This window comes from Poecilia latipinna, unplaced genomic scaffold (genome assembly GCF_001443285.1).
Source record: "Poecilia latipinna isolate Pla-1442-1.1 unplaced genomic scaffold, P_latipinna-1.0 Scaffold1919, whole genome shotgun sequence".
Taxonomy (NCBI): domain Eukaryota; kingdom Metazoa; phylum Chordata; class Actinopteri; order Cyprinodontiformes; family Poeciliidae; genus Poecilia; species Poecilia latipinna.
In genome coordinates, this window is record NW_015114535.1 from 88,377 (window position 1) to 104,590 (window position 16,214).

The 16,214-nt window shown below is 35.8% G+C and overlaps 1 protein-coding gene across 4 annotated transcripts; it reads left to right on the forward strand.

Moving 5' to 3' along the window:
- Window positions 1-1,268: 1,268 nt before the first annotated feature.
- On the forward strand, window positions 1,269-14,716 carry tbxa2r (thromboxane A2 receptor). 4 transcript variants are annotated; one of them, XM_015015501.1, is made up of 3 exons: window positions 1,269-1,405; window positions 8,139-8,997; window positions 13,519-14,716. In XM_015015501.1, exons 2-3 carry the CDS (start codon window positions 8,206-8,208, stop codon window positions 13,861-13,863), a joined length of 1,137 nt encoding a protein of 378 aa, XP_014870987.1. In that variant the 5' UTR covers window positions 1,269-1,405; window positions 8,139-8,205; the 3' UTR covers window positions 13,864-14,716. The 4 variants fall into 4 exon arrangements, with proteins under 4 accessions (XP_014870987.1, XP_014870988.1, XP_014870989.1 ...); XM_015015503.1 differs by lacking the exon at window positions 1,269-1,405 and adding an exon at window positions 12,338-12,468 and having other exon boundaries at window positions 8,094-8,997; window positions 13,519-13,601; XM_015015502.1 differs by lacking the exons at window positions 1,269-1,405; window positions 13,519-14,716 and adding an exon at window positions 10,296-11,461 and having other exon boundaries at window positions 8,093-8,997.
- The last annotated feature ends 1,498 nt before the right edge of the window (window positions 14,717-16,214 follow it).

Sequence of the window (16,214 nt, forward strand, 5' to 3'; positions counted from 1 at the left end):
CCTTTTTTGGACTTTGAGTATGTTTTGTACTGTATTTTATACTTTGGTAGCTATGAATACTGGTGCCTGGATATTAAATTGAAACAGATATTGTCACTTACTGTCTAATTAAGTTGGAGTGCTCAAAGAACATTTAAATGTCATTCTCTGACGGTAGGTTGATGCTTTAATATGAAAAACAAAATTTTACAAGATTGATGTTCATATTAAAGCATCAACCTACCGTAACACAGCCAGGGATAATGAAGCAGAATACTGAATTTCGCACCACTAATCCCTGTAAACAATATATTGAGAAAGAGGGCACGTTGAAAACGACACACTAATTGCTTCCTTTTAGTTTTAAAAACATATCATAACATAGTATAAAAAAAAATGGTTCATGAAGACTTCTTTTCTTGATTAACTTTTCTGTGATATCAGATCTTGTTGTGAAAGTTCACATTAGTTAGCACAACCGTTGACAGCAGATAAGTGGTTTTTCTGTAATGGTAAGTCGTTCTTCCCCCATTAGCTTATTTAGCAGTGAGCACATGAGATTGAGCAAAGGCATTAATACCTTTCACCTGGCTCTGACTGTTTGCTTTTGTTTGAGAGTGGTGCATTTCTTCAGAAGGCAATAATTGTTCGGGGAAGAGGTGGGCGAGATCATCTGAGATATTTTCCTAGATCATGTCTCATGACAAACTGTCACAACATGGTGACAGCTTGAGCAAATGTGTAGAAAGCTTTCTGTATAGAAGTTACACACCGCAGCTTTAAGAAAACATTCTTTCAAAACAGGTTGCTCAGGTTTTAGGTAAAAAAATTTTCACTCACCTTTTCTACTTAGCATATTTATGTAAAAAAAAGAGAGAGAAATATATATATATATGTATATGTATATATATAGTATACTGAATGGTAATAAAGCTTTATATATTTGACATTATTCACCTCGTTCTTCAGTCAAAAATCCTGGAGACATCAAGAACAATTATTGATTGGCAATTAATGACAATTGACAATTGATTCTGACACGTTTATTTTACATGTCATGTTTATTGACTGAAACAGCAAATAAAAACAAATCTAAAATACACAGTCTTCAACAATAGTTGCTACTATTACTATGCTCTTGGTGTGTGACTCACCGTGAGAAGACATCAGAAGAAGCCGCCTCTCTGTCAGTTAGACAGGAAGTGTAACTTACAATTCCTGCTTCAACATATCTTCACAGATGTCTGAGAATGACGTACGAGCGCACTTTTTATTTCAGTTGTGTTTCTCGGTGTGCTGGAAAAGAAGTCAGTGGGAACTCCTCTGGTCGTTTTTTTGTGCCATCATATTTTTGTCTCTTATCTGTGCATAACGGACAAATTTTTAGTTCTCCGTCCAGGAAGATATATTCAATGTCAGCAGTTAGGTAAGTTTCATTTCAACCACAAGCTTTCCTTCTCAAATCACTGGCACACAAGAGAGCAGTCACACAAGACAACAGACATAACGATCATGCTACTTGACAGGTCTGTTCATGTCGTTGCTCATTTTTAGTGGCAATGTATAAATCTAACTTGTTGATTTACACCAGAATAAAGTTGTGTTCTACATGCAACAACATCTCTTTGAAGCTTAACCCTGTAACTTAAACAATATTGATATGAGTTTATATATATTTACATATATATTCTCAAAGTAATTTTCATTTTTTGAGATGAGTCCTGAAATCCATCTCTCCAGAGCTGGTGTCCCGTAACTTTTAGATGTGTCTCTGCTTCAACACTCCTGAGTCAAATAATGAGGTCTGACGGTGAATGGCAGCAGGGAGTTTGAGTCATTTCCTCAGCTTTGATTGAATTAAAGTGGTCACATTACGCAACATTCTAATGTGAAGTTAAGGATTACAAAAGCAAAACTGAAGACATGTTGAATGTTATTTATCAGAAGCATCCAGAGAAATAAGTAGCATCTTAACATAAGCTATGCTATTGAATAAATTGAGCTGCCCCCTTTTCTTTGTTTTCTTGGCGAATTGAGAGGATTGGTAGCCTGATGTTGAGAAACGATTGCTAATAACTCAATATTTGGCCAACACAGACTGAACGGCTTATTTCACTTCCTCCACTGCCATTGCTAAAGCCACAAACAGACTACAATTCTCAAACAGCGCAGAACATAGATGTCATTGTTCACATATTCTTCTGTTCACTGATTTGCCCGGTAGAAAATCTACGGGGGAATCCAAGTGAAGGGGGACGACGACCAGACTAAGCTGTAAGCGAGGTTTGGACTGAGTGGATTAGTGCAGGAAGGCAATGGTGAGCCGAGAGGTTTGGGTACAATGTTGCAAATTTTATTTTTTTTTAAATAGGTTTAAAGTGCTTTATCTAAAATTGCAACAAATAACATCTGCTTTTCTGCTTCAAACATGCTGTGAATGTTTGTTGAAACATGTTCTGTGGGTTCAGATCAAAACTTGAGGTAGAAACATAATTATAGGTGGTGCTGCTTTTAGCTGCATAAAAAATCCGGTGTTGCCAGCTGAAATGACACAGTGACTGCTTCTTACTCTCTGAAACAGCTTAGGCAGCGTAACATCGACTGTGACATCTGAGATGAAGTTGGAAGTATTCCATCGAAACATGTCAGTCATGTCTGAAGAGGTATAGAAAATAGCTGTCCAACAAAAGAACCTTTAAGGTTCTTCTAATTATTGTCTTGCACTGACAATAACTGTTCCACAAATAATATTTTTTTATTTTATAAAATTGCATGAATTACAGCAGCCCTCAATACAATGGAATACAATTACAACACATTTCAATTTAATTTTTTTGTCCTATGGTTTAAATGTGGATGACAATATAAAATCTGCATTCATTTTGCTGACTGAATTGCAATAAGTATCAAACATGGCCACATTAATGAAATGGCATGGTGAATACCATGTGTCTGTGTTGACAAAGCAGTGAATTTGTGAGATTTTGCTGATATGGCTGTAGCTTTGCCTGAAAATGATTTACTATGAGTCACATTGCAGCTGAAAGGGAATAAATATTTAAATGCATTCTTATGAGACTCCGTTGCAGTGACAAAAAGACGACCATGTTGTATGCTCATAATAAATGCTATGGAGAAATGCTGTTTGGTGAATTAATATAAAACATCATCCAGAAATTCAAGCCCTCCACATGTTCATTACATCTTATTCCAAGACCTCTTGTAAAGTCCTACATTTTAGCTCTTCTTTTGGTTATTTCTGCCATTATCCCCTCCTCTCTTTTAGCTTCATTTAACTAATAAGAGTCTTCATGAACTATTCTTTTCTGGTTTCTGCCCTGGTTATGCAATCTGCTCGCCTGGGATTCACTAATGTCATAGTTTCTGGTCTGGTTTCTCATTCTACTCGATTTGAGTGCGGCCTTTTACATCGTCTCCCACAGTATTCTCCCTCATAAGCTTTTATCCATTGGCATTAACCACACACCCTTTGACTGGTTTCAATCATATCTTTCAGGCCATTCTCAGTTCATCCAACCAAAATCCTTCTGATCCCACTCTTCCCCTGGTTTGTCTCAAACGTATTTAAGTGATAAAGTGTCATGAGTGTCATGGGCACAAAATCCACCCTATCTAAAGTCAACAATTTCAATTTGTATAATGACAGCTCATTGGTTTCTCCCTGCCTTTAGGTTAAAAGCGGGTGTCATAAAAATTATCAGAGCTGCATACTTCTTTCTTTGTAACATCAACCAACTGCGTCATTCCCTTTGCCCATGTTTCGCCTCCATCCTGGTCCACAGTCTTGCAACTTCTTGAATTGATAATTGTAACTCCCTTTGGTCTCTCTCACTAATCCCCCCAGAACCTCAAATAGCCCAGAATTCAGCTGCCCATAGCATTACTAAAATCCTCTTATTTTCCATCATCACCCCTGTTCAACAACAACTTCACTGGCTTCCAGTCATATACAGAATCAAATTTAAAATGTTGCTGTACACCTTCCAAGCTATCCACAGCTTCTCCCCTTCCTGTCTGATCTCCTGTACATCACTCATTTACAATGTCTTTGTTTTTTTTGTTTTTTTTGTTTTTTTTTTCTTTTTTCACCTCACTGTTCCCTCTATATACAGCTAAAAATATACAAAATAAGCTAAAAATGTAAAATTTAATACAGGAAGGATTTCAGGCTAAAAGTCCTGCAATTACTAAAACCTGAACATGGGAAAAGCTGAGAAATTCTCCCTAAATGTTTTCAAAGGGTTAGTCTGACTGCACTAATACTATAATTTATTTTTTTTAGAATTACCATGAGGTCACAGGAGTAAGTCCATATTAAATAGTTTGCATAATTAATATGTAAAGTAAACTATACAAAAGAACTTGAACTGATGTTTACGAACTTTGTTGTGAAATTAGTAGAAGTTTCAGACTAGTCTGAGGTTGAACAATGGATCCAATTTCCAGCTTACAGTGACAAGGACAGAAATTGGCAGACGAGATCACAGGGAGGGTTACACGGCAGAGGACGAGTTAATTCACAGCATTCTGGTGAGTTCAGCTTAATGCTTTGAATATTCAAAAACACCTTCCTTATTATCATCATAAGCCCACAGAAGAAAGTACTGTATGGTCAGACAGAAACAGTGGGATGCACATTGTGGGACTCCAGCCAAAAAACCAAAACAATGATCCTCAAAGTTCACAAGTTCAGTAAGAGGTCATTTTTGTGTTGACTTCAGCAAAGATTGCAAACATGTTCTACTGGTTGCTAGAAACCAGTAGGCTAGTGATTATGCTAAATTTGAATTGTTTTATTTTATTTTACCCTTATTCAACCAGAAAAGTCCCTTTAAAATAAGATTACACAACAATTACAATTAGTTATACGATCAAAATGCTATGGATGTTTTAACTAGGTTGTTAATTACCCACAAACCCACATTTTGTTGTAGATACTTTCTAAAGAAACCAAGGAGGGACTTTTTCAGAGATGAATTCTAACTACACAGGGGTGCGATTGTATAATTTTAATTTACATAGTTATTATAACCACAATTTGCATAGGTTCAGAAAACATTCCCAGGTTTCACGCACACATTTTTACAACATAGACATATCAGAACAGCTTTCTATTTGCATAGCACCAGCTCTTCCATCAATTTTTGTTTGTGGGAATATCACATAAAAATGTTGAAATGTGATATCAAAATACAAAATAAAACGTGTCTGTGTTAAAAAGTTGAGCAACTATGGAACACGTCTGTGTGTCACAATGGCTGTAATTTTATTTTTTGTTGTTTGTTTTAGCTGTTATTTCACCAACAGGACAGTAAAATATCAAGATATCTGAATTCATTTTTTCTCAAATTATCTGTATTTGATAACTAACGAACCAGGCTGTATTGTATTAAATCGATTGTGCTCTGGATTTACAAAATAAAAATGGTCACAAATTATAGCAAAACTATACAATTTAAAATGGATACTTAATAGTTAGCACTATGGAGGGAAGGTCAAAACGCATAGTAGGTACAACATTTCAAGCGAAGATTGCAGTTGAAACTAAATGCAGTCTAACAACCATTGTATGCTGATAATGACATCCAGCTGTACCATGGTATGCGACCGCAGCAGAAAACCCACTTGTGTCTGGCCTTCTAGATGCTTCAGCGTGCTGTTTTTAATCTAAGCTTCACTCTGCAGGCCATCTGTTTTTTCTCCCTCCCCCCACCTAAAAAGCATCACTCACATACCAAGCGGATGAAGTCTTAAGGTTTACTTAAGTGTGATAAAGTGCAGCGATCCGGACACCCACATTTCATTCAACATCCAACAAGCTTTTATCAGTCACTCAGGCAGGAGAAAAGGGGATGCGGGCTTAAAGTCACTCAATAAAGTTAGCACATCCACTGTTGGACTCCCATGCTGTATTTACAGATCTGTACCCTGCTTTTGCTTTGTCCTTATGAACATTTTTCTGATTTACACGTACTGATAGTAAAAACCTGCTTGGGGACAGATTTTTTTTTTTTTTTCTGAGCTCGTAATCTTAACTTTTTTTTACTGCCCTTCTCTTGAATGAAGCAAATAAATAGATCACTACTGATGATATTAGAAGAAGCACAGACATAAATGAGAAAAATAAAGGAAATAATGATATAAAAAAAACATGTATTTACAGACTTTCATGAATTTTATTGGAATTTCCTGTGATGAAAGTGTGGCTTGGATTTGTAGTCAGCCCTCCAAGCTAATGTGATGCTAAAACACCTTTTATCATCACACATACTGTTTTGTATGTAGGCGAAAAAGTTTTGTTTCTTTTTTTGCATCATCTGGTTGAACCACCCTCTTCCACAAGTTTGCAGTGCCCTCTACACGGCTAGAGGCAAAATGCTTCTTTCAACAATTACTTTGATCCTGCTGCTTTTCCTCCCAGTTTAGACTGGATTAGTTCTCTTCTTCTAGTCTGTTAGCTTTGGTGTGAAGTCATTCTTTGGTAGGTTTGCAGTTGAGCTGTAACACATCAACATTCGGACGACAAACTGAAAAGTGCTGTGTAATATGATCTACACTAAGTATATTGTTTTATAATCTAACCCTGCTTTGAACTTCTCAACAATTTTAGCTCAAACTTGTCTGCTGTGTTCCTTGATCTTCAAAAGGTTCCATGTTTGCAAAAGGTCTAATAAACCTCTATGGTCTTTACTGAACAGCCGGATTTCTATTTTAGCAACTCCTTTAAATTAGTGAACTTTGTTTACTAATTTGATTACTCTGGAGGTAATTGGTTTCACCGGGATGTATTTAGTGCAAGGGTAAATTCATAGTTTTTTTTCCTTCTTTCAATGAAAAGCTTTGAAAACACTGTATCCTTTCATTCAATTTCACAACCTATTATGCTATTATCATTATCCACAAGTAGAGAGAATATGAAACAGTGGTGAACCTTCACAGGAATGATTGGTCAAGTAGTCACTTCCAGAGCACATTAACAACCAACATTCAAACAAGTTGCTGGTAAAATTATGTTTCATTTATTTTCATTTTTTTTCGTCGATTTGCATCATGAATGTACGACTTGTTGTCGAGTTCTGTTCTCTACCAGAAAATCCTGGACAGAGTTTGTCTGGACATTAGCTTGCTGCCTTAATGTCAAAGTGAATTTGCAGGAGAAAGATCTGAAGCACACCAGCAAATTAATCTTTTTAAAAGCTTTTATGGCAGCGATGGCCTTTATTTGCAGCTTTCAGACAGAAAATGGGCAGAGAGAGAAGAGGAGAAGACATGCAGCAAAAGTTCTAAGGTTGACAATCAAACCCAGGATGGCTCCATTGAAGACTAATTGCCTCCATATGTGACGCACCTGCTCTAGCTCTTTACCATGCACCATGAGCAAGTTCAATTGTGAATGACTCCTTCCCCTCCAAAAAAATAAAAGCACAGGTGAGGAGTGGTCTTGTCTAAGACATGATGCGATACAACATTAAGCACACCACCCAGGAACCCTCAGATGTGTTTGCATTCTGCAGAGAAGAGTGAAAAAGAAAACTTCACCCTCATGTCAAGACTCATTGCCAGTTATTATTTTCTTGATGACTATTGTTGTGACTAAGGACTTTTTCACATGGACCAGCTGCTTTGGATGTTATTTGTTGTTGTTTGTTTTCTGTTATTAGATAAAATTGTTCTTTTCTGCACTGTTCTGGAATTGCAGTCTGTCTATAGGGTTGTAGTTTTGCAATGGCACCTGAGGACATGAAAAAAGTCATTCAGTCCATGTTGGACATCCTTCCAAATATTGTGCGGTTCAAATCAGAACAAGAGGAATGTATAAGCATTTTATTACTCGAAAATCTGACATGTCATGGCCTTACACCCCATGGGTTTGTTTACTGCACATCATCGAACGCTACGGTACACGTCTCACTCAAATCTTAGCGACTAGGTAAAATGTAAAACTTCAACAGAGTCCAGACTCTCTGTACAGAGCAAAGGTTAGAACAAGGGGTTCGTTTTTACAAAAAGAGCAACAAATATCCTACCAAAAAGTATGCTTGTAGAGTGGTTGTGACTTTTGTGTTAATTATTTATCAATTTATCAACTACAATTTAAGTAAAGTCTTGAATTAATACTTTCATTTTCATTTGTTTAGGTGAATGAAGTGATTCCTGGAAGCTTGTACTATCTCTACATCGCTGAGTGATCAGAATTTCCATCTGATGAGCATCATGAATAACTCAAGCCACACCCCATCCTGCTACAACAACACCACCACTTCATATAAATATAATCCTGACAGCAAAAACGTTAGCTACTCAGCCACCGCCACCACTTTCGGCCTCATCTCTAATCTAATTGCCTTTATTGTCCTCATCAAATCCTTTAGACAGACAAACAATAATTCTCCCTCTTTCTTCCTCATCTTCCTGGGTGGTCTTGTAGTCACTGACTTCATGGGTCTGCTGGTCTCTGGCTCCTTCGTGATTTCATTTCATGCTACACGTATTGACTGGACAGAGTTAGACCCTACATGCCACTTTTGCAACTTCATGGGTATGTCCCTGGTCTTCTATGGATTGTCGCCTCTGCTACTTGGTGCCACCATGGCCACCCAGCGCTATATTGGCATCAACCATCCATTTGCAAGTTCCTCCAGAATGACCAAGAGAGGGACTATTTCCATGGTGCTGATGGTGTGGTTCATCGCTGGAAGCATATCGTTGCTGCCACAAGCAGGCTTTGGTAGTTACCACATTCAGACTCCTGGCTCCTGGTGTTTCCTCAACATGACCCCCAAAACAAGTGACTGGAGTTTTGCTCTGCTTTTCTCCCTGGTTGGACTGATCAGCATTGCAACGTCAATTTTGCTGAACACTGTGAGTGTGGTGACCCTGCTCAAGGTTTACTGTGGAGCACAGAGGAGACAGCGTAGCAGAGACCACGAAGCGGAAATGATGCTGCAGCTTATACTGATCATGACCATTTCCACGGTTTGCTGGTGCCCCTTGCTGGTAAGATGTTTTCTTCTTTCCTCCTTTCTTTTAGAATGACCCTCTCTGTGTATTTTCATGACTGCTGTTTTTTTGGGATTAATTCAATATTTACAAAGTCTTAGCATAAGAGATTCACGTATTAAATGTGAAATAAAATGGCTGCAAATTTATTTTAGTATAAGGTTGCTTCTACAAAGAGAAGGATTTGACTTAAACTTTAAGTCTTCTGTCCTCTTTTTCCATCTCACTACTACAGATGTTTAAACCCTAATAAGGCATCAAGTCAAGCTCTTTTTCTCTGTATTCTTTTCTATGCTTCATTTGCTTGTCGCAATGTAGCCCCTTGACAAGTGAATCTGAGAGCAATTTGGTTTTAGCTTGCATCACAGGTTCCTTTAATCCCTATTTTGACTTAGCACTTTTCAGGTTGTCAGAAGGAATGAAACCATGCCTTTAAAGGAAATGCACATTATGTGAACCATTACAACATACTGTATATTCAGTGCGGCAACTCATCCCACTTCACAATCTTTTAGACTCTACTGTGAGAAAAATGTCACTAAAACTATGAAATAACAACCACATTGTGAAACAGCACCAAGTTTTGACCAAAATCAACTCACTACTAATTGTCTAGATCAGATAGAGAATATTAATAATGAACATATACAATACTGCAGTGGCCTGGACAGGTGGCTGATGGACCTGTGTAGACAATAGATGAATATATGTATTTATAAAGTATTTGTCAATCTGCTTGCAAAGACTCCTCATTTCATCGGCTTTTAGTAATTTTCCAAGACATTATGTGAAAATGTCCAAATTCCCTTTATTTAAATCCCATGTGTGTTGGAGCATGTGCTGTTATGCAGTCATGTCTAACCCTACTTATGTAACATCCCGGCTGATTAAGCAGAAAATATAAGACACCTGTAGTCTATTTGTCATGTGAAAAGAAGCTTTTTGTAGCATGGTTTGTTGACACTGGAGAATTTGAGCATAACATTAATAAAGCAATGCTTCATAAAATGCAACAATTTACTTAAAGTAAGTGAGGTTAACTGTTTTACTGTTGTCCCTACTCCACAGGGAACATGACACAGTTAGCAACTAACTCACATATAATTATTTTTCGGAATTTGAGTATATTTGTAATATTAACCAATTACATCCTTTTTCCTCTTTTTTTTCAACTTTTCCAACTCTTACTAATTTTCTATTTGTATCCTTTATTTTTTGTCTAATTAATCTTATTTTCCATCTGCTGACCTTTCTTTTCAATGTTATACCCAAACCAACTCTTCTAAAATCTTTAGGTCTTCATTGCCGATAAAGCCATTGCCAGTACTGGTTTTGAGGGGGACAAGCTGCATTGCTTGATAAAACTTGCAGCCTGGAACCAAATCCTAGATCCGTGGGTATACATCTTGTTTCGCCGGTCAGTTTTGAAGAGAGTGAACCCTTGTGCTGTCTGGTCCCAGACCTCCATCATTTCTTTGCCTTCATCTATACGTGACAACGTCCATCGATTCGCGCGGACTTCACTGGGAAGCAACCTGCGCGCGGATGTCCCAGAGGATCCTGAAAAATCAAATGTGATGCCCCCCTCTCCAACAACACCATCCTCACCTTCTCCATGTTTGATTGGATCTGAGTCATAATTACAGCAGAGTCTGCTCTGCTGTTGTTTTTCATGATGAATGTGATGAAATGAACTTGCATGGTTGCACAAACAATGTGAAGCAACTATCTCCTTGTGGCTCTGTGTGTATTTCAGATGTCTGATATCATTTTTCTTTTACTGTATGAGCTTAATACAAAGACTAAGAAGCATTTACTTGTGTACAAATATATAACTTATATTCAAAAAATATACTTCAACTGGCATCATATGTAAAGCTAAGAATGAGATGTGTAAGCTGGCATTTTTCAGTTTTTCCTTGTGGATTTGGTATATTTTATAAGCAGCTAATACGTTGCTTATTATGACATAAATATGTTGTAATATTATGTGTAAAAAGAATTGTATGCAGTTTGAGAATTACATGTTTCAATATCAAAACATAAGAGTGGTCATTAAGGAAGCTTTTCTGATCTTTACAGATCAACAAAAGCAACTTCCTTAATATTTTCTCCTGTTTCTTATCTATCCGCCCATCCATCCATCCACATCTGCTGATTGCAGGGTCATAGAGGAGATGATGGTGGTTGGACTGCTGCCTATCTCCAGCAGTCATTTGGCGAGAGGTGAGGTACTGTACATGTATTTTAGTATGAAGAAAAAAATAACAGATATAGGACCCAAAGCACAGACCACCATACGCTGAATATGTTTATAAAAATGAGCTAATGTGATCGACAGTATTACCATCTGCTTTGTGACATTTTTTTGTGACTTTAGTGAAAGTGAAAAAAGAAACATTTCAATTTCTTGTCTTCTTCAGTGATAATGTAAGATTTAACAATGTGATAGTAATGTGCTTTTTATTCATTGCACGAGACATTAAAAGTATTTAAAAATGTGGTTTGTCTTTTGTTCTTCAGTGTTATTCTGCCTTAAATAGACATTATTCTGCCTTAACCTCTGCTTCTCAGTGTTGGTGTGCAGTTCTGATCAAAGCGTAAAGAACTATCTTAGAGATAAAAGTACTATTAGGGACACATTTGTAATGCTAACAATTACATCGCTACATGATTATTAGCTTTTTACAAATAATTAAGTTTGCACCAATGACTTTGACTAAAGGCCTCAAATTCTAGATTTTGGCAAAATATTTGGATCTTGTTGAATCAATAATTGTATCAGAATTTTCATTCATCAGTTGCATTAAAAATATGCAAAAGAAATTTGATTCAGCTTAATGCTATGGCTGAAATAGTAACTTAAAATATAGTAATTAGACTTACAAACTCATAGAACAAACTGGTTAAAAAAAAGGTTGGTGAATTTAGTTCTTTTTTCTTTTCTTTTTTTTTTAATCAAGGATTGGATACAGGGAAAACATTTAAAAATGGCACCAATTTTCATTTCCAGATCTTAAAAATTTAATTATTTATTAATGTTACTATATAATGAAATCTCCAAAAGTCAACCTTTATTAATAAATAATAAATAAACTTGGAAAATCACTTTCACCGTTGCCAAGCTAAATAAACAAATAAAACAAATTGTAATGTTTTTTTTTTTTTTTTTTTTTTTTTTTTTTTTTTTTGATTGTAAAACCTTTCCCCCCCTTTTTTTTTTTAAAAATTTTTTTTGTTTCCCCCTTTNATGTGAAAATGTCCAAATTCCCTTTATGTTGGAACATGTACTGTTATGCAGTCATGTCTAACCCTAATTATGTAACATCCCACGCAGATTTATATTCTGATGAGTTCACTGAATCTCCCTGCAAGTGATGACATGCTTTTGTTCTTCATTCGAATTGCCACCTGGAATCAGATACTTGATCCCTGGATTTACATCATGATAAAAGTGTGCAAATTAAGGCGAGTAACAAATTACATGTATCGAAATGTGATGGCACAGCTGAAACAGTCACTGTTCACCCCCTCATGTCCTAACTGTGAGCTTCAGCATGCCTGCTACACCAGCATGTCAGTGCCATCTGTAATTAAAACCCATGGATATGTATTTGTACAGTGATGATGCCAAACCACCATCCACGTCATTATCATGTAACTCACAACATGTTATAGTCTCATCATCTCATGTCCCATCATAATTTTATTGCAATTGACTCTCCATTCTGTCCCACTCAGATAAAGGTGCAGTATGTAACTTTTATAAACAATGTGGTTTTTCTATTAATATTTTTACATATTTGTTAGAACTGTCACTATGACCTGACAATATAATATGAAACAATCTGTGAATATATATGCGTGTGTGTGTGTGTGTGTGTTATTATTTGTTTATTTCATTTGTAAGCTTCTTTGAGTGTTTGTAAAAGTGCTATTATTATTATTATTATTTGGTTTGGTTTATAAGGATTTTTCCTTAATGTTTTAAACTGTAAATATTCTCTGCTGCTGTAAAAGCTTCTCTACGCTTATCTAACGATTTGCATGCAACCATTTATAATGCAAAGATGTGGATCTGCACTTATCAACTGTTTGCATTGCTTAGACAAGAGCAGCATTCTAACGCCGGCTGAATGTTAAACAGAACATATAAGACACCTGTAGTCTATTTGTCATGTGAAAAGAAGCTTTTTGTAGCATGGTTTGTTGCCACTGGAGAATTTGAGCATAACATTAATAAAGCAATGCTTCATAAAATGCAACAATTTACTTAAAGTAAGTGAGGTTAACTGTTTTACTGTTGTCCCTACTCCACAGGGAACATGACACAGTTAGCAACTAACTCACATATAATTATTTTTCGGAATTTGAGTATATTTGTAATATTAACCAATTACATCCTTTTTCCTCTTTTTTTTCAACTTTTCCAACTCTTACTAATTTTCTATTTGTATCCTTTATTTTTTGTCTAATTAATCTTATTTTCCATCTGCTGACCTTTCTTTTCAATGTTAGGTCTTCATTGCCCAGACAGCTGTTGCCAGGACCCATTTTAATGTGAAATATCTGCTTCTCTGGATACGTTTTGCAACCTGGAACCAAATCCTAGATCCGTGGGTATACATCTTGTTTCGCCGGTCAGTTTTGAGGAGAGTGAACCCTAATGCTGATTGGTCCCGGACCTCCATCATTTCTTTGTCTTCATCTATACGTGACAACGTCCATCGATTCGCGCGGACTTCACTGGGAAGCAACCTGCGCGCGGATGTCCCAGAGGATCCTGAAAAATCAAATGTGATGCCCCCCTCTCCAACAACACCATCCTCACCTTCTCCATGTTTGATTGGATCTGAGTCATAATTACAGCAGAGTCTGCTCTGCTGTTGTTTTTCATGATGAATGTGATGAAATGAACTTGCATGGTTGCACAAACAATGTGAAGCAACTATCTCCTTGTGGCTCTGTGTGTATTTCAGATGTCTGATATCATTTTTCTTTTACTGTATGAGCTTAATACAAAGACTAAGAAGCATTTACTTGTGTACAAATATATAACTTATATTCAAAAAATATACTTCAACTGGCATCATATGTAAAGCTAAGAATGAGATGTGTAAGCTGGCATTTTTTAGTTTTTCCTTGTGGATTTGGTATATTTTATAAGCAGCTAATACGTTATGTAAATATGTTGTAATATTATGCGTAAAAAGAATTGTATGCAGTTTGAGAATTACATGTTTCAATATCAAAACATAAGAGTGGTCATTAAGGAAGCTTTTCTGATCTTTACAGATCAACAAAAGCAACTTCCTTAATATTTTCTCCTGTTTCTTATCTATCCGCCCATCCATCCATCCACATCTGCTGATTGCAGGGTCATAGAGGAGATGATGGTGGTTGGACTGCTGCCTATCTCCAGCAGTCATTTGGCGAGAGGTGAGGTACTGTACATGTATTTTAGTATGAAGAAAAAAATAACAGATATAGGACCCAAAGCACAGACCACCATACGCTGAATATGTTTATAAAAATGAGCTAATGTGATCGACAGTATTACCATCTGCTTTGTGACATTTTTTTGTGACTTTAGTGAAAGTGAAAAAAGAAACATTTCAATTTCTTGTCTTCTTCAGTGATAATGTAAGATTTAACAATGTGATAGTAATGTGCTTTTTATTCATTACACGAAACATTAAACGTATTTAAAAATGTGGTTTGTCTTTTGTTCTTCAGTGTTATTCTGCCTTAAATAGACATTATTCTGCCTTAACCTCTGCTTCTCAGTGTTGGTGTGCAGTTCTGATCAAAGCGTAAAGAACTATCTTAGAGATAAAAGTACTATTAGGGACACATTTGTAATGCTAACAATTACATCGCTACATGATTATTAGCTTTTTACAAATAATTAAGTTTGCACCAATGACTTTGACTAAAGGCCTCAAATTCTAGATTTTGGCAAAATATTTGGATCTTGTTGAATCAATAATTGTATCAGAATTTTCATTCATCAGTTGCATTAAAAATATGCAAAAGAAATTTGATTCAGCTTAATGCTATGGCTGAAATAGTAACTTAAAATATAGTAATTAGACTTACAAACTCATAGAACAAACTGGTTAAAAAAAAGGTTGGTGAATTTAGTTCTTTTTTCTTTTCTTTTTTTTTTAATCAAGGATTGGATACAGGGAAAACATTTAAAAATGGCACCAATTTTCATTTCCAGATCTTAAAAATTTAATTATTTATTAATGTTACTACATAATGAAATCTCCAAAAGTCAACCTTTATTACCGGAAAATAAATTACATGTAACTAGCATAACTAACATAGCATAGTTCAAGGCCAATATAAGTATTGGCCTTGAATAAGTAACAAAGTATAAGTAACAAATACAATTCCTAAATAAACTGGAGACTCCTAAAAAGTCACAAAAGTACAGAGCAGCCTGGGCTGATGAACGATTGGTCATTTTTAGAATTTTGCCATATAATTAAACTTTGAAAAGCACTTTCACCGTTGCCAAGCTAAATAAATAAATAAATAAAACAAAATGTAATGTTTATTGTTTGAATTTACAATTTAATTTGTGCAAATTAGTTTTTTTTGCTGTTGTCTATCAAATGCTTTCGCACCCATTTATGACTTTAATAATTCTTTTGTTTGCCTCAAAAGAGGGCAAGGCTATGTCGGATAACAGAAACTAAACCTACAATATGCACTAATCTGTTTTATAAAAATAAAAATATACTAAATTCAGGTTAACTTTAAGACTTTAACATCTCAATGTTTGTGATGTTGTTTTTAATATTATTTAAAAGTTAACAAACTGCCCCGATACTTGTCAAGTTAATAGATGTCTGATTGTGAGTCATCAAGGCATTTTAGTTAAATAGAGCTTTTCTCTCCCTGGATTACAGTACTTGCTCTGATGGTTTTATTTACTCAGTGAAAACTGACTAGTGACGTGAACCATGATACAGTATAATTAGTCTCTGCAACAAACAATTGCGGTATATTTGTATTCTGTGTTTAAAACCTACATAAATAGGCAAATTCAAGAGACCATGTTAATACATGTTCTTTTAATAAGAGTAGATATGAATGTTTTCATTTTACTGTCGATATACAAGCAGTGCAAAAACCTTTTACATGCGTAGAAGATCAAATGGATACACAAACTCCTTTGATCTCCTCATTTTGTTACGGGAAGT

Coding starts and splice junctions, on each gene's coding strand:
- tbxa2r (XM_015015501.1), top strand. CDS start 8,206: ATGAGCATCATGAATAACTCAAGCCACACCCCATCCTGCTACAACAAC. Junction 8,998..13,518: donor TTTGCTGGTGCCCCTTGCTG/GTAAGATGTTTT, acceptor TTTCAATGTTAG/GTCTTCATTGCCCAGACAGC.